This window comes from Podarcis erhardii (assembly GCF_964252035.2).
Source record: "Podarcis erhardii genome assembly, chromosome: 5".
In the NCBI taxonomy this organism is placed as follows: Eukaryota; Metazoa; Chordata; class Lepidosauria; order Squamata; family Lacertidae; genus Podarcis; species Podarcis erhardii.
The window spans coordinates 57,877,630-57,902,706 of NC_138509.1; the positions used below are offsets into that span (position 1 = coordinate 57,877,630).

The following is a 25,077-nucleotide window of genomic DNA, read 5'->3' on the forward strand; positions in this document are numbered from 1 at the left end:
GGCCAGGAATTGCCCTCCAAGCCGCACTGTGACCAACATATCCTACTGAGCTTGTCTTCTAAAGCAACAATACAGTAAGTCAAGATGGAGAGCACTTCAAACACTTTTACTTTCCCATTAACAGTTCCATCACTCGCCAACAGGCCAATCCACAGAATCCTATTGCAGACCAGCACTGATCTGAATTAGTCCAATTACTGTATAAAAGGTCTTGTTCTACATCTCCATGACAGAGCAAAGCGTCTATTGGCTCCTCAATAATATTATATTGGGGAAAAGGTGTGTGCCATACCAGATCAAGCCACCTTTCAATTTAGTTGCTAAGTAGGTTGAATTCCTTCTCCCTTTCCCCTCAAGTTCTTCACTGCATCAGCAATTTCAAATTCCTCTATGGGAACACCACACAGCATCCAGGTGGTACTTATAGCGAACATGGAGGCAGCTTTAGAATGCCATCCCTGTTGCATCATTAGTCCAACCAAGGATCTAATTCATAACAGAACTTAAAACATGTTAACAGGTTTTATTGTCTTTCAGCCATCACAGCAATCCTTCATTTCCAAAAGAACAGAGCACAAGGGGACCTTATTGTGCTGATCCCTAAGTGATACACTGCAGAGGTACAACATGGAGGTGCGCAAAGGAGCCTGTGGGGCTAAGGGGATAACTACAGCTCACTAAGGTGTATTTCCCTAAGGGTCACCTAGTCAAACACAAGAACTGGGAAGGGCCCATGACTCAGTGGCAGAGCACCTGTCCTGCAAACAGATGGTCCCAGATCTTCAGTTCCTAGCATCTCCTACTTAAAAGGATCATGTAGCAAGAGACTGGGAATATCCCTGCCTGAGACCCTGGAAAGCCACTGCCAGTCAGAGTAGACATTATTGCGATAGATGGGGAAATAGTCTGATCTGGTATTAGGCAACTTCCAGTAAGCTCTGACTCATCAGCTAAGGCAAAGTGTATTCTGCTGTTTAATTCCTATTCAAGCCATACAGATGCAGAATGTGGTAAAGCACCCTGAGAACTGCAGCTTCATTTTTTAAAAGGGGGGAAAAACAAGTTTCAAGCCTTTAAGGCTGTGAAGACATGTTTGAAAGAGTGCAGGTAGCGCTTTGAAGAGTCTCAGTAGTGTACGGGTGTTTCAGCAGCATTTCTGGGTAAATAGACCTCAGTGAGTGTATTTTTGTGTTTTTATATTGTAAACACCCTGTGATCCCTGGATGAAGGGCAATATAGAAATTTAACAAAGAAATAACAAATTAGTACAGAATTATGTTTACCTTGGCACAGAAGTTTGATATTTAACTGCAAACTATATCTGAAACGTTCTTGAGAGATGTTGATCCAGCCTCTTCTTGGTACTCAGAGAAGCATATACCCCAAAGTTGTTTCACTGCCTGATTCTTCTTAGTGCTAGAAAAGTACCTCCAAGTTATTCCAGCCAAAGCTACCCTCCTGCTGTGTTTCACTTCATGCCGTCCTCTGCCCCTTCCCTACTGGCTTGCAGTAGCTCCCTCTCCTTTATTCACCTCCTGAAAGTACTAAGAAGAAGTTCCAAATCCTGAAACCATACCAAGCTCTACAGTTAGCATAAATTATGCAAATAAACAATCCTGTGCCACCATTTGGGGGAAGGGTAAGATTCTAAAACCTCTAAAACATTTTCCAAGGCCAGGAGCAGGGTTGGAGGGAGAATATAATGTCAGCTAGAAGAGATTAATCCCGAGATGGAAATCCATGACACTTCATTTCTTGGCAAACAAACCACAAACTCCCCTCTCTTAGCAGAAAAGCAGCCTTTCCAAATAAGAGAAGCTAGCAGCCTTAAAAGGATGCTACCTTTGCAAAGGTGTGTTTAAAATTCATTCTTAAAAATCCATTCTTAAAAATCTATTCATTCCCCCTACCACTCTTCCTCCGCCTTTACATGGGAGTTTCAATGTGCAAAATCGCTTTACAAATTTTCTCATTCATTAATTAAAACTGACTGGTGAGGTAGGTTAACTTGCCCTTAGTGCCTCTCTAATGGCAATCCATTAAAAAACTGAATCCATTCAGGGCCTTGGGCTTTTCCTCCCAGTAGCACAGAGAAGGACCAGCTCCCCGTAATCACACAAGTCCTCCTGTCTTTAGCACCAGCAAAAATTTGCCAAGGAAAGCATACATGTCTGCAGGCTAAAAGGTCCCAAGTGAGTCACATGCAAGCACCACGACAGCATCCTCAAATAGCTCTCTTCCTGTCACCAGTCCCTCTCGGGGGGCTCCCGGTAAGGCAGCCCCAGGTGAATGAAGATATCCCTCTCGGTGGGAGTAGAGAGGGCCACGCCAGGCACTGTTTTGAGGCCACCGGCTCCACGCACCACCCCGCTGCTGAGGGCATGCTCCGACAGGCTCATGCCCTTGGTCTTGGCCAGAGCTCGCATGGAGCGGTTGAAGTGGGCAGAGCCAGTGAAGTAGAGCAGGGCGCAGGCAAACTCACTGTAGGGCACCACAATGATGTCAAGGCGGTGGTGGCGCCGGCCTGGTCCTGGCAGACGACAGACCCCAAGGTATTTCTTCTGGCTTCCATTGTCTTCCTGACTCACCAAATCGTCTGTCAGGAAGCCTGTGGGGAAAGGCACAAGTCAGGGAGTTTGGCTGGCAGAGTGCCTGGAACATGTGCAGGGGACGGCGATCAAGATGATCTGGAAACCAAGCCTTATGAGGAGCCGTTGAAGGAGCTGGGTATGTTTGGCCTGGAAAGCAAAGGCTGAGAGAAGATGTGACAGCCATCTTCTCAAAGGTTGTCACATGGAGGATGGAGCAAGCTTGTTTTGCCCTGCTCTGCAGGGTAGGACCTAAACCAATGGATTCACGTTACAAGAAAGGAGTTTTTGACTAAACATCAGGAAGAACCTTCTGACGGTAAGAGCTGTTCGATAGTGGAACAGACTCCCTCAGGAAGTTGTGGACTTTCCTTCCCTGGAGATTTTAAAGCAGAGGTTGGGTGGCCATCTGTCATGGATGTTTTAGTTGAGATTCTTGCATTGCAAGGGGTTGGACTAGATGACTCGGGGGGGGGGGGGGTCCCAATTCTATGATTCCTGTAAGGATTGTTTTCTGTCCCCACTCAGTGGTAAGCCTGTGCTGGAGGGCTCCCTGCTTGCTAGCATCAGTACTGGGCTCCTGGCTCACCAACATGATTGGTAGGGAGTCTCCTGGGATCTGGCGGACCGCTGTTAAGTACTGGCCTGATTCTGCAGGGGTCTTATCAAGATTGTGCATCACCAGGACAATTCACGGTGTTCAACATACAAGAGACCTGAACTACCTGATCATGATCAGCATTCTGGCCTCTCAAAATATATGTTCTCTCCTAAAAGAACATCTGAGACATAGCTAAACCAGTATCTTGGAGAACGGCAAGAGTAAAGCCTTTCACCAAAATTTGGCTAGCGATAGAGGCTCCGTTGCCGTTGTATGTTGGCACTAAGAACAAAGAGTCCAAAATGTAAGCTAGAAGCTAATCAAACCTGCTATGTTCATTAGGTTGTGGGTCTCATCTTTACGGTATAAGAATAGGTGAGAAGAGGTTCTGACATTCGTACAGAGAAGTATGTCAAGAAACAGAATCACCCATGTTATTATATTATGGAAGCACGATAAAGCATCCCTTCTTAGAAAGTCCCTCATGCAGGGAGCCCAACTATCTACACGGGGGAGGGGGGAGAAGATGGCTCCTTCCGAAGATGTCCCAGATATAGGCACTTTTAGTGCCAAGATGAGCTCAACATGGCAGAGCCAGATACACATTCTGGATTCCCATTCTGCTGATTTCAGAGTGGTGAAAAGGTTCAACAGTGTGACCCCTTGCCCTGCCCTGCCATATTCCAGCCCCACAGATACCCTCATACCACTTTTCCGGAGGCTATCAAGCAGCTTGCTGAACACTCCTTGGTGCGAGTGCCCATCGGGGTGAGTCACCAGCACATCCACATCCCCACAGGTGGACTTTTCCCGCCGGAACGAGCCACACGCAACACACACCAGCCCAGGATTGATCAACTGGGCTGCTTCTCTGACCTGCAGTGAAAGACAGTGTAGAGGAACGGGCAGAGGTGTAGTTGCTGATTTCAAGTATCTTTCCATTCCCATCCACTGTGGTGATTCAATTACCCCCAGCAGTGTGGGTAAAACAAAACAAAACAAAAAGCAAAACAAAACAAAGCATACACCATAATTCAAATTCTTTTGTCAAGACAGCTGAATTATTTTGCTTGTATGAATCATTAAATCATTAAATTTATTCTGCTTCTGCTGGGCATGAGGGAGGGCAAGGAGTCCAGCCCCTTCGCAACAGAAAATTGTACTGAGCCCGACTGGGGTTTGGGAGTTTACTTTCAATTATCTATATGCTTGCAAATTTAAACTTCAAACTCTCACAGTGGTGATAATGAATGCTAAAATTTTCAGGATGCTGAATTACATGAGTTGTTACGTATGCAGATTAGCTAACTTGTGACCCATTTGTAGTTTGGGTTATAGGTGAAAATAACCCTTCAAAATTATGGGATGTTACTCTGCTGCATAAACAAAGCATTCTGTCCAAAGCTGTAATGAAGCAGGTTGGAAAAGAGTGGGACCTGGGACCTTTTAGCAGAGAAGGGTGGTAGCAAAATATGTGACGCAGGAGAACCAGTCCTAAAGTCACCAGGACATCCAAAATTCATAAGGGATCAGTATTTTGGGCTGGAGTAAGGCTGGCTGACTCTGGCACTCTCCTCCTGCAGGACTGGGCCATTTCCCATTTCATGGAAGGAAAACTCTTGGCAGTGAAGAGCAAAATGTCCTGCTGGAGCAGCAGTCAAACCCTAGACTGCTGGAAATCACATCCCAGTGGGTGGGTGCCCAAAGAAGAGTCCCTCGCCCAAGAGCTTCTCTGCACCAGCATACTTCTGATGGCTTTATTTAAAAGCATCGCTTGAAGGTGATTTCAGAATTCAGGATTATGGGTATCACGGTGCCAATAATCCACCTTACTAAACAAAGACATGATTGCTGGTTCAGAACATAGAGAGTGGCATGGGTAGAGGGAAAGGAAGCAGTTGTGGGGCTGGGCAGTGGCGGGGGGGGGAGGGTCTGAGTGCTCCTTGTCAGTCTCCAGGATCATCCTTCATTAGTGAGGGATAAGCTCATTAACCTTTGCCCTGCAACATTTGGGAACAGCTTTCATGGCTTTTCGAATGCAGATCTGTCCCTCTGCATCCTCAATTAAGTTTTCTTGAAAGCAGCCAGCCCCACACAGCACCTTGGGTCTCAGACGGACAGCAGCTAATCCCCTCATTCTCTTGTCTACTCCCTGAGGTGGGCAAGAAATGGGTAATTCCATCAAACCCACAATAGGTCCACTCCCAAGGGCAGGGGCTTCCAAAAGAGCTTTAATCCTGTGTGAGGAATGATGCCCTACCTGGCAACGATGCATTCTTCAGGGGCAGGCACTGTGACTGAGTGACAGTATCATGCTGCCCAGTGCTGCCATGGTGATTTCAATGTACAGGAGAAGCAGTGATAAAGGATCACGTAACTTCAGCCTATAAGCCGACAACTTGCAACCCAAAAACCATTTTATGAACTGCCTATTGGCTTCTATGAGCACCATCCTGGCACAAAAGGAAGAGAGACCTGTTCAGAAAGTTAGAAAGCTCCCTTTCCCTACCATGGGGGTAGGGGGGGACCACAAAGATTTTCAAGGTGTTATTGCACCACTGTTCTGCCATGATGCAGTCTGAGGGTTCTTTAAGAGAAAGACTGGCCTATCAGGTTGGGAGCTTACAAAAAAAGGGGTGAGAATTGCTGGTTTGTAGAAAATAAATAGACAGGTAAGATTTCTAGGCTCTCTTTAGAGCTGGGATGTGGAGCCTGGGGTCCACCAGATGTTGTTGGGTCTCCAAATCCTATCAGCCAATGGTCAGGGATGATAGGAGCCAGAGTCCAACCACATTTGGAGGACCAAAGCTTCCCATCCCAGTTATACATGTTTACAGAATCTGGTATGTACCAAATCGCCAACCTGGAGAGAGGAAAGGCAAAACAGGCAGCAGCTTTGCTCATCATCCTTCCCCTTTGAACTGCCAGGAAGTCCAACTATGTGGGACCTACCAGAATCGTGGCTGCCTCAAGAGCTGATTTGATGAGGTGTGTCATGTGACCTGTTAAGCCTTGACATTGCCCTGCCCAGAGTCCTCACAGGGGTACTCACCGTCTGCTCAATTTGGGCAGCTTCTTCACGTGGCATGCGCTCCAGCAAGTCCTCATAGTGCTTCAAGCCAATGGCCTGCTGGCTGGTGAGGGAAGCTTTAGTGCGGATGTCATCCAGAGTGCGGAAGCCCTGCCCAGAGGACACACGGGACATGTATGAAGTTCCCTCCTCTAGCACTTTAGCAGGTTTTTCCATACCAGTTTCAGCAATGAAACTAAAGAATTAACTCACAGACAGGGTCCTTGTAACAATACCATAATACAAGCAAAACTGCAGCACTTGTTGACAGCAGAGGAGAGAATATTACCTGCTGGTACCACATCTGAGCAGTCTTGACTCCTGCTCCCCAGATATTGGAAAATACTTCCAGCACGGACACACTCTCACTGATGTGGTCCAGCTTTCGAAGATGCCCACTCTCCAGGATCTCCACAATCTTTTCTGCCATCTGCTTCCCAATTCCAGGGATTTTGCAGGCTTCCTGAAAAACAGCCACAAACAGACAAAAGGCTAAAATGCTGATTTAATCTGGAAATATCACCTGTTTCCAGCTTGGAGATGACTAGCCTCAGCTTGGGCAGGGGGGAATTGGTTCTTGACTCCTGAGGGTATCTAACACAGACCCTCCTATCCAAGAATCCACCTTCCTAAATTGGGATTTAGAAGCCTATGATTTTTTTGCAAATAAAATCTGACCTTTACTCTTTAACTATAAGATTTTTCTGTCTTTCTCTCAGTGCAGACAGAGACTTCCTCTGCATTCCTTTTAAATGACAATAATAATAATAATAATAATAATAATAATAATAATAATAATAATTTATTATTTGTACCCCGCCCATCTGGCTGGGTTTCCCCAGCCACTCTGGGCGGCTTCCACAGAAACCAAAAATACACTAAAATATCACACATTAAAAACTTCCCTGAACAGGGCTGCCTTAAGATGTCTTCTGAATGTCAGGTAGTTGTTTATCACTTTGACATCTGATGGGAGGGCGTTCCACAGGGCGGGCGCCACTACCGAGAAGGCCCTCTGCCTGGTTCCCTGTAGCTTTGCTTCTCGCAATGAGGGAACTGCCAGAAGGCCCTCGGCGCTGGACCTCAGCGTCCGGGCAGAACGATGGGGGTGGAGACGCTCCTTCAGGTAAACTGGGCCGAGGCCATTTAGGGCTTTAAAGGTCAACACCAGCACTTTGAATTGTGCTCAGAAACGTACAGAAGCATAGTGTAGGCTTTTGCTAATTTCATACTTAAGAAATCTCTCTATACAATGGCCCAAGTAGAAATGGAATGATGCTGCCAAGCCCAGGGAAGTTAAAAGACAAGCAATTTGGACCTTACAACTGTCCAGTGCAACAAAGCTGCTGGCTAGCCACACAGGATGCAGTGCAGCCAGGAGTTGCAAGTGTGAGGCAGGAGAAGAGAGGCTAGTTGCTCCATAAACTTAATGGCTGCTCCCAATAACATTAAGCTGCAGCTGCTTTAGAGAAGACAAGAAAGGATTTGCTTTAGAAGAGATCTATCTGAGTTACCTGATAAGAGGTGATTGGCTTGTGGTAGCTCTTGAGGGCGTTTATGGCTTTTGAGTATCCCAGAGACCTCCACTTGTCCCCTTGGACAGAGTAGGCTTTTGCCAGCTGCTCCAGCTTCTCTGTAATGCTCTGGTTATGATTAATTTTCTTGCTTGCAGAGGAGTGGGCACAAACCCACTTGCTAGTGGGAAGCGCCACAGAAGAATCTCCTGGCAAAGTCTTTGGGTCTTGGCCTGACCTCAGTGCTTCCAGTTCTCCCAGAGTGACAACAGGCTCTTCCCCTTCAGTTCCCTCATTGTCCAAGATTGTCTTTGGAGAGAGGTAGAAGAGGAAGCTGTGAAATGTAGCCATTACTTAGGCAAGCAATTACAAGGCACTGGCTCATAATGCACCAAAGGCAGGGAGACTCTGAAACATTAAAGGGGATTGGTAGTCCCTGTGAGACCCACCACAATCGTTAGATAGGTTGAGAGAGAGAAAGAAAAAGCATAAGCTGTACTAACAGTTGCATATAACATGTTCCTCCCCTCAGTTATGATGATCATCTACAAGAAAGCATAGCTGGCAGAGTCCCTGCAGTGACCATAATGCTATGGATTCATATAACTTATGAAAGTGGCTTTATTTTGGAGTGGTGGTGACGAGTGAGCAGGAATAAAATGTCCCAAGTTACAGCAACCTTAGTGGCACAATTTCCTTTTGCTCTCTACTTCAGGCACTAGGGGGCAACATCCCATTATGAACATACCAGGTATTCCATTGACTAGTAGAAAACAGAAAGGATATACCGTATTTTTTGCTCTATAGGACTCACTTTTTCCCTCCTAAAAAGTAAGGAGAAATGTGTGTGCGTCTTATGGAGCGAATGCAGGCTGCGCAGCTATCCCAGAAGCCAGAACAGCAAGAGGGATTGCTGCTTTCACTGCACACTGATCCCTCTTGCTGTTCTGGCTTCTGAGATTCAGAATATTTTTTTTCTTGTTTTCCTCCTCCAAAAACTAGGTGCGTCTTGTGGTCTGGTGCGTCTTATAGAGCAAAAAATACAGTAATACTTCAGAAGCTGAACAATAACTTAGATTCATTACACCTCGTGGTCAAGATGCTATAAGGAGCACATTGTAGTCAATATGATCTTTTTATGTTCTGACTTTAGGGTGCTAACACTTTGTAACTAGTATTTTACTAGCTTATTTTAATATTGCTTCAGAGTTGAGAAAGATTAAAATTCAAGGCAACTGGACATATAGAGCTTTTACAACAGTGTATATTTTTGCCAGATTCTCTGAATGAAGAGGAGACTTGGCATAAATGAACCTCAAGGCATTGCCAAACAAAGACGGCAGCAGAATAACACACATACATTCCAATGCAGAAACAATCTACCAAAAGCTCCTTCTACATTTTCCTATTTTTGTAACTTTTAGGTGTTCTGAAGTGAAGCTTGCTAGAAAAACATACTTAGAGTAACCAAAGGAAGCACATGTTAGGTGCCCAGCTTCTACAATGACAGCCCAGCATTTGTTTAATAGAGGCAAATTCACTCCTTTCAGAAGAGAAAAAAATGGTTGTATCATCTATAGACTCCACCCGCTTAATCTGTTGTCAACACACACACCTCGTTCCAATTACAATATTGTTCCCTAACTCTAAGAGGAGAATGACACCTTTTCATCTTTGGAACAAAGGGGTGTCAATCATGTCCACAGTGACAGCAGTTCTCTAAGATTTCAGACAGGGCTTTCCCCCTGCCTTACCTGGACACACTGGGGATTGAACCTGGGATATTCTGTATGCAAGGCAAATGCTCTGTCACTGAGCTACAGCTCTTCCCCAATAAAAACCCTGGCATAGCCTACAAAAATGCTCAAAAGCACAAAAATGGGAATCTGCTAAGTGGGCTCACCCCTTTAACTTCTTGCTGCCCTGAGGAATTTGCTGCACTACAGGGAGCGCTGGAAACATCTGCCTGAGATTCATCCTTCAGTGCCAGGACTGCACTCTCCATTTGAGGCTGGACCATCACTTCATCCAGAAGTTGTGATTGCTGCTTTGAAGTGTCTGACACATCCAGATACCTGCCAAGAATCAAACGTACAGCAAGGTGCAATCACTGCTTCTGAAGGCAGCCATTCTATCCATAACAAGAGTGTGAGAAAATTGAAAAGAAATGAGGAATTCAATTCTCTTTCCTCTGTGTCCATTCCCAAAATAAGAAATGGATTTCCACATAAAACTTGCCACCACATGCTTAAGTAAGAAAGGCACCTACTTCTCCGGGATGAAGAGGCTATAGCCAGTAGTCTTCAAGATCTGCTGTGCTGCAATACAGGAACTCAGCCAGGATGCCTTCACCAGTTGCAATCCCTGGGGTAACTTGGCTAGTTTGAGAAGCCGGAAAGCTCGGTCACAGTCCATGCCTTCATCCACTATAACATGTGTCACATCTGGGGAAAGCTGGCTGCAGACAATTCCCCCATTCTGGACGATCTGCTTGCGGAAGATCTCAGCCCTGGCCTGGCCAATTCCTGCTTGCAGCACATAGGCAGTGATTGGCTCCAACCACGCTGCTAATGAAAGCCAGAGAGAAAAGACTCAGCAAAGCAAGAGTGGGCTTCATGTCTTATCTGAGTGATGGGAGTCTGACAGCCTGAAGCCATAACTAGTATGGAGAAGACCAGATCTCTTGTATCACACAGATAAGACTTCAAAACTCAATGCCTCCATTTGATTGGAACCCTCCAGGTTTAAGTGATTTCTCCCAAAGTAAACCACTTGCACTAACAGCTAGGCCATAGTAATCTCCAGCAGAGCATGCTAGGTTGTCTCATAGCTTCACATGGCTGAGGAAGCAAACAGAAAACTCACCTTGCTCATTCTTGGTTTCTTCTTTCAGTACCTTTGTAGGCACTGCCTTCTGTGAATCATATCTGATCTTCTTTCGTTTGGGGAAAGCTTTGACAATTCCTTGGGGCTCCATGGAACATGGATGCCTCCTTCCCAGGCAGAAGTAAGCAGTCTTACTGAGGAAGATGGTAAAGATTGCAAGAGTTTGAAGTGACTAACAACACAAAGGTATTTGTAAACCTGAAATGAAAATCAAGCTATCATATGCCCCATGCCAACAGGTGAAACGTAACCTTATACGCAACTTTAGCTAGAGGTGGAAATTAATGAGGTGCAAGAATTTGACATGCCAATAGGGTAACTTCAGTTTCTAGAGGGCATGCCTTAGCTTGTGATCTACCTTAATGACAGAGAATCTTCTAGCAAAAGGCACTCCCTATGTTAATTCAGTTGTGTGTTTAGAGCTGGCCATTTATTTTTCTGCAACAGGTGAAAGGCCCTGGTAGATATCCCACCAAATCATTAATAGGTCTTATTCGCCTCAATTTGCAAAATGTGGTACATTCAAAGACCAACAGACTTAGTGCTTCATAGCAGTAACATAAGGCCACCTCCCTCAAGAATTCCTGAATACACACTAGCTCCACAGACACCACCTTTTATTTATATAGCATCCTCAATGTGCATGGTACTTTACAGAGTATGAGGGCAGGCCCCTGCCCCGGGGAGCTTTCAATTTAAAATTCAACTCAGGGGAACAGTTTGGCTGCAGTTGTTTTTTTTAAGGGGGTACAGGGCAGGCTGTCTTCAGTGGAGCCCCCAGCACAAAGCAAAACATACATTCCAGGATCTGCTGCCCCTTGGGCCCTCTAGTGGTGATGTTCCTGCAGCCACCAGACTCCCCTCACACTTCTCCACAGTGGCACTATAACAGGCAAGGTCCCAAGCAACCACTCAGTTCCTGGCCCATTTCAGAGCTGTGACCATCTCTGAGAAGGTCCATGACAGCACGCAGGGAGGTGGTAGAGAAATTATCAGCCTCCTCCTGGCTCACCTGTTGCGGTGCTGCTGCAATGGGCTGGGAGTAGAGTGACTACTCAGCAATTCATCCATTACATCACTGGGGTCTCAGGCAAGCTCACAGGCAAGCCTGTGAAGGGAGCAGGATGCTGGTGACCACAGCAGTGCTGCCACTAGGGAGTCTAAATGGTGGTGGATACAGAGCATCAATCCTGGTGGCCCTGTTGGAGCCCTGAGAAATAAAAGTGGAGGCAAGGATAAACAGGGGGGAAACACACAATTGTTTGAGTTGCATGTGCTTAGGCTCAGTTACAGCCTTAGTTGCAGCAAGGCATAGGAACTAGGGAGCTGAGCCAAGGGCCTCACAGAAAAAATAGGATTTGAGGAGGAATTTGAAAAATTAGGAAACACCACACAAGTATTCTGGGAGACAGTTTCAAGCATAAGGGGAGAAAGGGTAGAGTATTTTGAGGGAGCAGGAGACTTTAGGATGGCTGAAAGTGGTAGAGCTGGAGGAGCCAACGTCACAAGCAGAAACCTAACAGGATGTTCGTTGTAACAGGGCTACAGAGAGCGGAGGCAAGGGACGTGGAGCTTGTGCAGAATGCAAGAAGAGACAGGAAGTAGGTGTCTCACTTCCAGAGTGGAGTGCCGGACAGATGTGAGGAGAGCAAGATGAGACAATGCGAGACCATAAAGGAGAACAGGGGAGAGGTAAACATAGCCTGCTGGACTACGAATCCCATCAGCCCGGCCAAGCAGGCCAATATTGCCGTCGCCTCAGAGAGGTAAACAGAACCTGCTGGACTACGAATCCCATCACCCCAGCCAAGCAGGATGGGAGATGGGGCTGATGGGAGATGGAGTCCAACACCGCCCCAGGCCCCTCTCCACGTGGCAGCAAGGCTTCGCGCCCGCAGGCATGCAGGTGCGCCGACTCTTCCTGCACCTGTGCTCTCGCTCTCTTCTGATCTCCCCTCGGGTAGGATGAGGCCCACTAAGGAGGGAGGGAGGCGGGGCTAAGGAGACGCGCGGAGAGGCCTAGAAACGCCCCTCGGGCGGAGGAAGGAGAGCGCGCGCGGTGGGGGCGGGGAGCTATTTCGCGTTTTATTTCACTTACCCGGGGAGTTGCGGGCGCGAAAGAGGACTGGGGGAGGGCGAGGGGGAGAAGCAGCAAAACTTGCCCCCGCGCGGCGTTTTCTTCCGTGTCCGGTCAGGAGAGGCCGGAAGTGTAGAGCGGTTGCCCTGGCAATGCGTCCGGCGGCATCATGGCCGGGCCGAGTTGGCTGGAGCAGTTGCGCGCGGCGCGGAAGACCGCCCTGCTCGGGGACGGTAAATGGGAGCGGGGCGTCCTCGGCAGACCTTCCTCCGGAGAGCTCGGAGGGAGCGGGGAGCGGCGAGGCCCGGATCCTGACGGGCTGCGGACGAGCACCGGCGAGGGACGGGGGTGGACAGGGGCGAGTACGAGGAAGCGGGGAAAGTAGAGCCCCGGGGTCAGTGGGGTGTATGCAGTGCAGGGCTTAGGACTGCTGACTGCGGTCCACGAAAGCCTGTGCCACAATAAATTTGGTTACAACACTACTGTCCCATGTCTTCTCCGAAATAAGACTCATTGGTTCCAGTGGGACTTGCTTCCAAGGTAAAGGGGTCTAGGAGCGATCCAATGCATATTTACTCAGAAGTGAATCCTACTGTGTTCAGCTTGGGCTTGTTTCCAGGCGAGTGTGAGTTGGGCTGTCACCTTCGCATTAAGGCTGCTTTAGTACGTACAGCCCAAGGGCTCGCCTGAGGCGGCAGCCCCTGCTTGTGCTTACCTGGGAAGCAGCCCCAGTGAGGTGCTCGTCCCAGTGAGGTGCCCTGGGAAGCAGCCCCAGTGAGGTGCCCTGGGAACTTGTCGAAGGGTGGGGGTATAAATCTCTTAAAATAACAATTAAAACTGAACTTAACTAAGAGTAAATTTGCAAAGGGTTGGGCCTTAGTCATTTACGCTTGGGTCAGTCCCATTGAAATCTCTGTCCGCTGTCCCATAAGATCAAGCTGTATGATTTAGGGTGGCAGCCTGTGAATGCCACAGATGCTGTGGTCTAGACTTTTGGCTTCTCTAGCAAAGTCTTGGGGTAGCAGAAAACAGGGTCAGGGAGTGTGTCAGTGGGTGGGACTTTTCTCTACATCATTTCTGTGGATTCACTCACCTCTGCTCTCCTTAGGTATGCGAAAAATCCATTACTTGTTTGACAATGGGAAGGAGATGGCAGAGGAATATGACCTGAAGACAAACCAGCTGCTTTGTAAGCAAGCTTCCTTTCTTTATTAGGAGTTTAAAATTGGTCATAACAGGGGCTTGGCCTATTCATAGTACAGGTTGATGAGAAGTAGGAGCTTGCATCTGACAGTTGCTGCACATAACACAGGTTTCATGTTGATCATAGCAAAGGGAAGTTCCCAGTCAAAAATGCCTAGTGCAGCTTCGAATTAGGCCACTTGTGACTCATTAATTTCATCCTCCCACTCACTTTGGTAATTATTTCCAACATAGGAGAAGTAGAATAGAATTGTACAGTGGTACCTCGGGTTAAGAACTTAATTCGTTCTGGAGGTCCATTCTTAACCTGAAACTGTTCTTAACCTGTACACTTTAGCTAATGGGGCCTCCCGCTGCCGCCGCACCACCGCAGCGCAATTTCTGTTCTCATCCTGCAGCAAAGTTCTTAACCTGAGGTACTATTTCTGGGTTAGCGGAGTCTGTAACTTGAAGTGTCTGTAACCTGAAGCGTCTGTAACCCAAGGTACCACTGTACTTTGAGTTAGGAAGCAAATTCATACTTGACAGGACCACGGGAAAGAATACTCTTCTAGAATGAGCTTGCATGTTACGGTACATATTAGCAGTGATGCAAGTAGGAAATTTTCCCAATACTACATTTATCCTTGGACATTTGTTTGTTTCTAAAACTGCATTATTCCATAAAATTTCAGCAATAGCATGCATTAAGCATGTATGTCTGAGCCAGAAAAGACTCTGTGAGTATATTTCCATGAAAGCTGAAGGCCTCATTGTTTTGACCTTGCCCCTGAGGCCTCATGATCACACATCTCCCAACATCTGCATATTGAGTGTGAACATCTGAGCTGGGTAAGGCCACTCCTATAGGAGTTGAAACTCTGAGCATGATAGCCCCAGCCTCAAGTTATGTGGTTCCCCATACCCATGTGGATCTCATGGGTGGGGAACTCTGCATGGCTTTGCTGCCCCTTTCAGCATGCGGGGCATAACTGAGGATAAATTAAAACTTAAAGTATAAATAACCCACCATTGTTAAATCAGCTTCAATTGGTTTTCAGCATTGGGAAATTTTCTTATTTCAATTTTTTACAGAAAACCTACACCATGCCTAGTGCAGTTTCTTGTTAATCATGTCTTACTCCTATATCAAAATTCTTAGTCATGCAACATCTGAAGTTACTCCTTGTAGTGTCAAGAGAATCCCATCCTCAAATGCAAATTTACTGAGGATGTTTCCCTGAAAAAGCAGTTTCTTTTTCTTTGCAGTGAGGAAATGGAGAGAGAAGAATGCTTTGGGTGCTTGTGGCGCTTGGCAGGTTGAGGTAGGAGAGCCAAACTTGCTCGCATCAGGACCTCTGGATCGTGAGCTCATTAAGGAGAGCAGTACTAATGTAAGTAAGTTCCTTTCTACATCACAGTCACCTCTGAAATTGCTACGGGTCTAATTTTCTTAGGATACCTGTTTTGAATTCTGAGACTACAGTTTGGCTTCTTAAGATGAGTAGTAATGCTTCCATTGCAAAGTAACATAATGTAGCTCATCTTAGCTTTGGAACTGAGAAAGAGGTAATGCATGGTTTCTGTTTCCTTGGGGATGTATCCGGGTTGAGAAACCTTACGTAGTACTCTGTTAGGTGACTTTACTTCATGACTCACTGGAGAACATATGCCTATGACATTAGTGCTGGTATAAACTTGTAAAGCTGTCTCACACCAAGTCAGACTAATGGTCCATCAATATTACCTGACTGGCAGCAGCTACTTACTGAATTAGGAATGTTTCCAAGTGCTACTGTTTAAAATAATTTAACCAAAGGTGCCAGATCCTAAAACTTTCTGCATGCAAGGCATGTGCTGTCCCACTATGCTATGGCCCTTCCTTAAGATAAATAGCTCTCTCCATAGAATGACCAAGGGAGATTCATGATCTCACCACCAGCAGGTAACCAATGTTCCTTGTGGAACAGGCTCATGATACCTCTACCAGAGACCACATTGTTCCTCATCTATGAGGCCTTTGTTAGTTAGTTAGTTTCCTTTCCTTCTGGCTTAAATCTAATACAGCTTTCTTCCTCCCCATTCCGTCACATCAGTTTCATTTGTGTATCCTTAAGAAGCCTCTGACTGCTTGGAAATTATATAAATGACTTATAAACTTATATAATTCCTGATACATTTGAAGAACTATAAGCGAGGATGGGGGGGTGACCTCAAAGAGACTCCATCCTCAGTACTGCTATGTGGGTCCACATAACTAGACCAAGCACCTGAATGTGCAAAGCCAAAAACTCCCCACTGCTATCTATTCCATTTGAGTGATGCCAGGATAACTGAAATGTGCCTTTTCTCTAGCCTATCTTTATGCGCAAAGACACCAAGAACAGCTTCCAGTGGCGGATCCGGAACTTGCCCTATCCTAAAGATGTCTATCGTGTTTCAGTGGAGAAGGATGAGCGCTGCTGTGTGGTCCGTACAACAAATAAGAAGTCAGTAAGCACAAGGTTCCCCTGAGGTGGGGTGAAGCTGAGTGGGGGGCTGCAGATTTTGATAAAGCCCAGGATATGGAGGAAACTTATTGCAAAGTTTCATCACTTCTCCTCTTCCTGCCTGACAATAGCATTACAAACAGAAGCAAATGCATTTCTCAATCCCAATTTTTGATGAAGAAGTCGGGGGGAAAACATTGATTTTCCCTTCCGTTCTCTAACCTATTTTTGTGCAATCCCTGACAATTACCTAGAGGTGGTGCTGTTGGCAAAGAGCTGCTTTGCTCTCTTTGACCAGTTATGTTTTTAAGTTAAAGTTCTTCTGAGGGCATAGAATACTATTAATCAGTGACAGTAAAGGGCCATGGATATGGTTAAGACTTGTCGAACACTTCACAATGAAGGCCAGGCTACATTGACCCTGTAGGCCTTCCACTTAGCATCTTTGCTATCTGACTGCAATTGGCAGGTGCAAGATCAAGTTCTTGCTGCTCAATGGCCTCCTCTTGATAGGTATGGAGATGCTTAAGTACTTCGTGATTTGAGCAGCCCTTGACTAGCCTCGACTTTCTGCAGAAACGCATGGTGCATCTCATAACACAGGTATTCAGGGTCAACCAATAAAAGAGGGGACTTATTCACACATATAACTCTTAAAACAGAATGGGCAGATGGTCACTGGCTTTGATGGCTTTAAAGGAAACATGACAAATTGATAGGGGATTTACCTATCATTGGCTACTAGATATGATAGTTAAATGGTATCTCTATGTCCAAAAGCATAGCATCTCTGAATACCAACAGTAGAGAGCCGTTTCATTCATGTTTTGCTTGTGGGCTACTGGTTAGCAGGCCTGTACAGAAGAGGAGAAGAAGGGAGATAATTTTGGTTTTCAGAACTGCGAGAAGGGAAAGATGAGGTACATCTAGGTACATTAGATATACCTGGAGTGAACTGCTCTTAACTGTGTGCAGGATCAAATCCCCAGGATCTCCTCTTCAACAAGCAAGACATGTATTGTGAAAGGCAAAAGTGTTGGGTTGGCATCCACATCTTGAACTTAAAAGTTCAAGAACAAAAAGGAGCAGAGTGTCTCCTGCTCTGTAAGCCTCTCTGTACTTTAAGATTTACAGGAGAGGGCTTGCTCTCTTTTGTAGCACCTCCCTTATGGAACTCCCTTTCCAGCAAGGCCTGCCCAGCTGCAGTCCCCACCCCTGCTACTCAGAATGCCGGTGAAGTCCTTTTTCAAAAAGCTTCTGGGACTACAGATGGCTGCTAATATGGTGAATAGTGGTGGTGGGGATAAAATAATCTGAATTCAGGTTTCCTGCCGTTATTGCTAGTGGTATATTATTTAGAGAGCAGAGATGCTGTGTGTGTTTGATCTTCTTTACAATTGTTGTACTCTTAGTGCTTTTACAAAAATCAGGCTTTTGTTTAGGCTAGATATAAACTCCTAAAAACCGTGTCAATTCTTGTGGCTGGGTAAACAAGTCCATGCCTGCACTTAGGAGTCCAAAGAGACTACAGTTAGGGATATCTTTATGCCTCCAACAGCTGCATGGCAGGCAGAAGTTAAACAGATGAAATCTCCACGCAGGGAGATGCACTGAGGGAGAAAACTAAACCTATTGAACATTGACTATGCAGCTGTTGACAGCACAGGAGCCCTGCCAGAACACACAGCTGCCCCGAGGGACCTTAAAAAAGAAAATATTGCCATCCGTTCCAACTCATTCATTGTTGGCCCCTCTAGCCACAGCAAAAGGCTGCTCAAGTGGGATTTGCTCTAGCCCTCTTGCTGTAAAACAAATCCATTAAAGCAAACTTTCCAAACAAACAGGCAAAGCCTCTTCAGCCACAGCAGATTCAATTATTGCAGGGCAAGGTAGCAGTTAACATTACACTAGAAGGGGGCAAAGCAGCAGATCTGTTTTCCTTTGATCTCTCACAGATTTTAGTTGGAGACCATACCAGGTATTATTTTTCCCACTACTTCAGTCCTGGGGAAGGCTGGGGGGCAAAGTTGGTGTTCCCAGTGCAGGCTCCTTAGGCTCTTTGAAACACTGGGCTTTTTCTGGGACCTGCTTTTTATTGTCTCAATCAGTAAGAAGTTAACACTTCCTTAACATGTCTTTGTGTTCAACTAATCTTTGCAGTTTAACCTTTGACACCCCTATTATTATCCATGTCTGCCACCTTTCCCAAATTTACGCAGAAGGCTCCAAGCCCTGCGGTAACATTCCTTACTAGCAGGCAAAGCATCCAAGGCTGGTTGTCCTTTGTATGCGTTTTCGCTAAGGCTTGGAAAATAAAGGGTTCATGTTTTGTGCAGCAGTAGTTCAAGCAGTCGACCTCTAAGCAGAACGGGCTTAATGGAGAAGGATTGCTTATGGGCCTGACACCAGGGAATAAATTCTCCCATTCAGTTTGGGGCACCAGAAACATGTCCATGCGATGGAGGGAATTTCACAAGGGAAGAGTAACAAAGGGGCTAAATGGTAGTAGTGCAGAGGGTGGGGTAGGGGGGAGATAAGAATAATGTTCACTCAGTTTTGTTAAGTCATAGCTGGGTAGAAGACAGACTGTTTAGATCCACCAGATACTTGGCAGAACAAAGGTGTACGAACCAGTACAGATTCAAGGTAATTGAAAATAAACAGCCCTTCAAACAGTTATGGTTCTCTCCCACTTTAACCAGCACTCTGCAGCCATATTTGGAAAACACAGCTTTCACATGATTAAGAAATCTTAAGTCAGTTGGTGTTACAGTGGTACCTTGGTTTTTGAACGTCTCGGAAGTCGAACGTTTTGGTTTTCGAATGCTGAAAACCCGGAAGTAAATGCTTCCATTTTCGAACGTATCTTGGAAATCAAAATTCAATTTTCTCTATTGAATTTGCAGACCACCCTTTGCGCCTCGGGTTTTCGAATGTTTCGGAAGTCGAACGGTCTTCCAGAACGAATTATGTTCGAAAACCGAGGTACCACTGTATTCATATTGACTTATTAATAAAAATAAAATTCATTAACAGAGCTAGTCTAACCTTAGCTGGGGTGTGGGATAGAATGGTGTAGCCACCACTGCACCCACTCACGCTGGCAGGAATGGAACGCAGGGCACACAGGCAAACCTATGTGGCAAACACTGCACTATGCTAGTCTGGGGTTGGTGTAGCAACTGGACCCATATCTGGACCAGTGCCATCAACTAACAGCAGTGGTCCTGACTCAGCTCCTTCTGCCCCAGAACACTCCATCTGGGGGCTTTCTGTGAGTTAGTGCCAATGGGAATCTTGCAAGCTGTACCCCTTCCTGCTCACACCTTTGGTAGGATGATCTAGAAGCTGCACACTGGAGGAGTGGAGCTGCTGGAGCTGTTTGGGACTGGGCAGAGGGAGACCTGCACAGCAAATCAGGGAGATAGTTTGCAGCCTAAAAGTGCACATGAGAAAATAAATCTAAGGGGAAAACAAGCACACTTCATTTTTGAATGATGCTGTGTTGTAGTAGATATCATCTGTGGAATCCCTCCTCTCTCATAGCAGGTGGGATATCTTAAAATGGTGCTTGCCATTGCAATTTATATGTACTTGCATTAAAAAACACTATAGTCCCAGCAACCAGGGACATCTTCAGAATCAATCAAAATGTGTGCTTTTCAAATTGAGTGATCAATGTTAAATATTGAAACTGTTTCTGGTCAAAATAGAAGTATGAATGCATTTCTGTTTCTCTAACTTGTAGATTAGGTTTTATGTATAGGATTACATCTTATTGAACTAGCATTCCAAAGATGACAAAAGTAACAGCAAAAAATGGTCTTACCCTCACATTCTCTCTCATGCTTATCTTCAGATATTACAAGAAATTCTCTGTTCCTGACTTAGACAGATTCCAACTGCCCTTGGATAGTACTGCTCTGAGCTTCACTCATGCCAACAACACATTAATAATCACGGTAGGTACCTATAAGACTAATTTGTCACTGTAACTCAGAACATTTCCTGGCCTTCCTTTTGGCATCACCACCTCTCTGAAAACTGGGGAAACAAACAGAAAAATAGGCCCTTAAGTACAATGGAAAATTACAAAATTAGGAGCTAATAAGTCTCTTGAGGCTTAGTAGGAAAAATCCTAATTACTATTTCTGTTTCTGCTTCAGAGTTTAGAATGCCATAGGATTTACACCTCTCCCATGAGTAACCATCTTTTTCTTATGGCTGTAATGTTTAGTGCAGATATTCAAAACTGCTTGCATATATGAAATAGCCAGCAAAGTTAAGTGCATAGTTTGCCAGGGGAGACTGTACAGTCCAGTAGTCTAACCAGGGTTAAGTTCCAATATGAGATAACATGCATTAAATTAGATGCATTTGAGATACAGTTTTATGCTGTATTTCCTCTGTAAATTCTTATGCTCAGTGTTATTGAATTTTGGGGTGACTGCAAAGACTTCGCAAGTGTGAGAATTTCCAAGGGCTTGCAAGCTTGACACTGTGTAACAGCTCTGTTTGTGTTACAGATAGGTAGCCGTGTTGGTCTGCCATAGTCAAAACAAAACAAATTCCTTCCAGTAGCACCTTAAAGACCAACTAAGTCAGTTCTTGGTATGAGCTTTCGTGTGCATGCACGAAATGTGCATGCATAGCTTTCGTGTATCTGAAGAAGTGTGCATGCACACGAAAGCTCATACCAAGAACTGACTTAGTTGGTCTTTAAGGTGCTACTGGAAGGAATTTGTTTTGTTTTAGCTCTGTTTGTGCTAGAGATATACGTGGCTTATTTTTCGTTTTCACAGTACCTGAAGCCAGCAGAGATTCTGGCTGCGGAGGAGGAGCTGCAAAAGGAGCTAAAGAAGATCAAGGCAGCTAATAATGGAGATGGGGAATGCAAGACACAGTAGCCAGCAGTTGCAGAATCTCATCTGTATATATTTTACTACTTTTATTTAATAAATAAAGGAGATAAATAAATAAAAATAAAGGAGATGATTGGAGACAAACTTTTTGGGGAAGGACTTAAGTTACCTGAGTTTGTAGATCCTGGAAGAGCTTTCTCGCAAGACTTTTAGAGCTCCCCATCAGCCTGCTGGTTTCCAGCACAGGTGAGAAGCACCAATCTCTTAGGAGTTGACGTCTTTGTATGTGTGCTAATTACAATTCTCCAGGGAGCCAAAGCTCCCATATTGGCCCGAATATAAGCCGCACCATTAAAATTGGAGGGGGGAAAGAAAAAAAGAAAAAATACCCAAATATCAGCTGCTCCATTCCTCACTGCTCCTGGCTGGGTGGGGGGGAGAGCCGTGCTGCGTTGCCGACGGCTTATCCCCCTCCTCTCTCTCTCTCTCTCTCCCGTCCCAGCCTTGGGGGACTACATATGGGGCGGGCACCGCTATGCCGCGCTCCTGGCGCTGTTTGCCTCACGCTCCTGGCTGCATACCTAAGGTCGTGGATATAAGCCACGCTTTTACTTTTCACAGTTGGAATTTGGAAAAAAAGTGAGGCTTATATTCAGGCCAATATGGTATATGCATCCTCTATAGCACTATGAATTACTTTAAAGGTTCTAAAAACTTGTGTCTTTGTCTTCAAGAATATGGCAGGAGAGAGGTCCCAGAAAAAAGATGAGTACCATTACTTCTCCTACTGCATGCAATAGCATTTAAAGTTGATAGAAAGGGAAGTGCAAGAACCAAGTAAGCATATCTGACAGTGTCAGCTGCCCGCAGTTGCCCCTCAAACTGAATACCCAACCTGTTTCAAACAAAGCATAAAGGATTTTTTCCCACTGCCTTTGCCCTAGAACGTGTATATTCTGAGCTCTCAATACTTTGACCTCTCTCAGTATATCATTTATGCCAGTTTGTACCACTATTGAAGGTATCAATTTCATTTTAATAAAAGCAAATGTTCAAATTTCTATGCTGGTTTCTCAGTCGCGTATGTGTGGAAGAATAACCTGATCTTGTAACCATATCTGTCCATTCTATCATTCATCTATGAAAACTATACCCCTCCCAGCCTGATCCCAATTTTATATGTGAATAAAGGCTAGAATTTTTTAATTAAACAACAACACACACAAACACACAGGCCAGGCACACAACAGGCAAAAGGTAGATGATTATCTTTAGGCTGCAAGTTCACAAACCTTAAAAGCACAGCATTTCCTAGTTTCCATAGAACTCTGCTATACTAATGGCAAATAGAACCAACAAGGACTTGCAACAAAATGTTATAGTCTGGAGAGCTGCTGTTCAGTGGTCCAGCCATTTCCCCCTCATTGGACATTCAGCATTCTTTGGCTAGGCATGCTCAGTCCTCAATGAGTTGCTGCTGGGGGCTGCCCCATAAATGTTTGTATTCCTGAAGATCTTTTAACCTTTGGGTTCTCTCCTAAGCATGCTGATTTCTCAGTGTCACTCACTGAATTTGTTAGGACTGTATATCTTAATGGAAGGCTGGAGACAGGATGATCAAGGAACATGTCACAAACACAGGTGTTTGTTGGGAGTGGCTGACAGGGGCTAGGGTACTTGGCTACTTTCCCCCCGTTGTGTCCTACTCTTAGAAGTAACCAGGAATGGATGTTGCACAAAGTTCTTGGAGAAAAACATCCTAGTAGATTGTGGTCGATCACAGGCAAGTAATGTCCCCTTAATGGACTGCAGGCGCTAGGTCCCTTCGTTGGCGCCGCAGCAGCAGTGACTGTTACGGGAAAGCGAAATTAATGTTAGCTGTATCGCTGTGTGTGGTATGCATCTTTTAAATGATTTTATTCCCTTGATTGTCTTTTTTCCTCCCCCCTAAAAAAAAACCAAAAACCTCCCCCAAAAAAGCTCAAGAACTCCAATAACAATGGGTAGATCACTGCCAGCTATTTTATACTGGGAGTAGATCGCAGTCTCTTGGGAGTTGGACATGCCTGATGTAGTTCATTGCTTCAAAAGTTACAGCTGTAGAAATAACTTTATTTTAGGTAAGCAAATCATTGCATTTGATCCTAGGAATCTATTCAAATTATACAGCTATTAGTCAGTCACTGGTTTTGAACTCACATTCTTTCTTCCCATTGTAAAATTTATTTAGCACATTGACCTGACAACACCTTTCTAGTGCAGCACTCCTTGTATGCAGCCAGTTAAAAATTGGTACAATTTGCACAGAGTAATCTAAGGCTTTGGTCTTATAGCCCAGTGTCTATTTATGTGGCAGTGATGAGAGTCAGTGAAGTAAGCAGCTAGTCCCATCCTCCTTAACTAAATCCAAAACATGAAGAAATGGTTGGCTTGCAGCATTCAGAGGCCCAAACAGAATCTATGCTGATAGCAAAAGAGAATGCACAAGTTGCCAAGCTGAATAATGCCTTCAAATAAATTAAAATGCAACACAATACCCCATAATGTGCAAAATAAAATGAGGCAAGGAGACATTAGCCTTTAATGGAACCAGAAGGCAGGTGAACATTCCTTCCTTGGGTTCCCCCATAGCACTTAGTGTGAGTTTCAGGCTGCTTGTTCTGTCAAGGTAATCATTTCCTTTTTGTGCTCCCTGAGCTGGGTATTATATCTGCAGTCCAAGCCAATCTCCATCAGGAGGTAGTAAAATCAAGGGCATACAGGGCAGATGCCAGGGTGGCATAGAGATGAGTGGTGCTGAAGCGCAGGCAGTACACAGGACTGCTGGTGGGTGATGACAAGTAGAAGCTCTAAAGAAAAAAGAAAAAAGATCCTCCTAGATAGGTGATTTCTGTTATTCAGGAATAAGAGCCAGAGATAAGATGGCAATCATCCAGCACCCACAAAATTCCATTGCACCCTGTAAATCTGCATCTGCATCATATCAAGAAGATAACAGAACTGAGGTGAGGCAACAGTGAGGGCACTGCCAATTGTCTTTCTGAACGAGACTAGCTCAAAGTGGCAGCAACAGCTTGAGAAATCGCCACTACACAGATATATTCCTACTGACATCTTTGGAGTTCGACTGAACCCAAAGCTGTTGTATTAGATCCCCATAGGCAATTCCTTGCTCTCCCAGTTAATTTGCATTCATTTATTTAGAACACTTCTTGATTGCCCAATCAACAAAGTCCCCTGGGCAGTTCACACAGAGTTCAAACAATGAAAACTTTAAAATTATTAAAACATTAAAAATGAATCAGTTCGGTTTCCTGCCTAAAAACCAGCACAAAACAGCATGTCAGCATTTAAAACCTGTACCTGGTCTCATGAAGTCATAAACACAATTCCTTGTCCTAGTACCATGACAATATGGAGCAGCTGGCAGGCTTGTTTTGGTCCTGTAAGAACATTTGTATCCCACCCTTCTGGAGCTCAAGGTGACAAACACAATTCCCGTCCTGCAGCCAAAAATTAGTGTGTAGCAGGCTTGTGCCCCAGGGAAGTCACTTTGGTGCTGCTAATACAGTGGTTGGACTTCACCCCCGAAGGCACACTCCACTGTGTTTCAAGACAGACGGATGCCAACTAAGCAGCACTGAACAAGTTACTAGCTTCATGGCTGAGTAGGTATTTGAACTCCCATCTATTACTGTTTACGTAAAGCAATCAGGAATGAGCAGAAGTGACACACATCTCCACACCCTTAGTCCTTGTGCGGGAAACTTGATATAGTTCCCCTTTTATCAACTTTTGGGAACATAAT

At 45.2% G+C, this 25,077-nt stretch overlaps 3 protein-coding genes and 1 long non-coding RNA gene across 15 annotated transcripts in view; 1 reads left to right on the forward strand and 3 right to left on the reverse strand.

Moving 5' to 3' along the window:
- Window positions 1–503: 503 nt before the first annotated feature.
- On the reverse strand, window positions 504–12,837 carry POLL (DNA polymerase lambda). 7 transcript variants are annotated; one of them, XM_081863993.1, is made up of 10 exons: window positions 12,758–12,818; window positions 11,672–11,869; window positions 10,639–10,793; window positions 10,043–10,340; window positions 9,677–9,848; window positions 7,774–8,082; window positions 6,549–6,722; window positions 6,242–6,370; window positions 3,897–4,065; window positions 504–2,608 (listed from the first exon to the last, which is right to left on the reverse strand). In XM_081863993.1, exons 2-10 carry the CDS (start codon window positions 11,728–11,730, stop codon window positions 2,244–2,246), a joined length of 1,830 nt encoding a protein of 609 aa, XP_081720119.1. In that variant the 5' UTR covers window positions 11,731–11,869; window positions 12,758–12,818; the 3' UTR covers window positions 504–2,243. The 7 variants fall into 7 exon arrangements, with proteins under 7 accessions (XP_081720119.1, XP_081720125.1, XP_081720124.1 ...); XM_081863999.1 differs by lacking the exon at window positions 12,758–12,818 and having other exon boundaries at window positions 504–1,535; window positions 2,483–2,608; window positions 11,672–12,326; XM_081863998.1 differs by lacking the exon at window positions 12,758–12,818 and having other exon boundaries at window positions 504–1,544; window positions 2,483–2,608; window positions 11,672–12,326.
- On the forward strand, window positions 12,437–21,364 carry DPCD (deleted in primary ciliary dyskinesia homolog (mouse)). Of its 5 annotated transcripts, none has more exons than XM_081864026.1 (6): window positions 12,453–12,565; window positions 13,845–13,925; window positions 15,188–15,312; window positions 16,274–16,407; window positions 20,267–20,369; window positions 21,210–21,364. In XM_081864026.1, the coding sequence occupies exons 1-6, from the start codon at window positions 12,475–12,477 to the stop codon at window positions 21,312–21,314; spliced, it is 639 nt and encodes a 212-aa protein (XP_081720152.1). In that variant the 5' UTR covers window positions 12,453–12,474; the 3' UTR covers window positions 21,315–21,364. The 5 variants fall into 5 exon arrangements, with proteins under 5 accessions (XP_081720154.1, XP_081720152.1, XP_081720153.1 ...); XM_081864027.1 differs by lacking the exon at window positions 12,453–12,565 and adding an exon at window positions 12,833–12,969; XM_081864029.1 differs by lacking the exon at window positions 12,453–12,565 and adding an exon at window positions 13,137–13,276.
- On the reverse strand, window positions 17,858–20,260 carry LOC309342992. The gene is made up of 2 exons (XR_014157055.1): window positions 19,718–20,260; window positions 17,858–19,649 (listed from the first exon to the last, which is right to left on the reverse strand). It is a non-coding gene; the product is annotated as an uncharacterized lncRNA (long non-coding RNA).
- A 1,996-nt stretch (window positions 21,365–23,360) lies between the features above and the next one.
- FBXW4 (F-box and WD repeat domain containing 4) overlaps window positions 23,361–25,077 on the reverse strand; it is a 75,343-nt gene continuing 73,626 nt past the window's right edge. For both annotated transcript variants that reach the window (XM_081864007.1, XM_081864008.1), the window contains exon 9: window positions 23,361–24,118. In XM_081864007.1, the coding sequence (XP_081720133.1) occupies window positions 24,002–24,118 (117 nt within the window). In that variant the 3' untranslated portion in view covers window positions 23,361–24,001. The remainder of the gene's footprint in view (window positions 24,119–25,077) is intronic.

Coding starts and splice junctions, on each gene's coding strand:
- POLL (XM_081863993.1), bottom strand. CDS start 11,730: ATGGATGAATTGCTGAGTAGTCACTCTACTCCCAGCCCATTGCAGCAG. Junction 10,341..10,638: donor AGAAACCAAGAATGAGCAAG/GTGAGTTTTCTG, acceptor GGCTTTCATTAG/CAGCGTGGTTGGAGCCAATC. Junction 6,371..6,548: donor CTCAGATGTGGTACCAGCAG/GTAATATTCTCT, acceptor TCCTCTGGGCAG/GGCTTCCGCACTCTGGATGA.
- DPCD (XM_081864026.1), top strand. CDS start 12,475: ATGGGAGATGGGGCTGATGGGAGATGGAGTCCAACACCGCCCCAGGCC. Junction 12,566..13,844: donor TCGCGCCCGCAGGCATGCAG/GTGCGCCGACTC, acceptor TGCTCTCCTTAG/GTATGCGAAAAATCCATTAC. Junction 13,926..15,187: donor GAAGACAAACCAGCTGCTTT/GTAAGCAAGCTT, acceptor TTTTCTTTGCAG/TGAGGAAATGGAGAGAGAAG.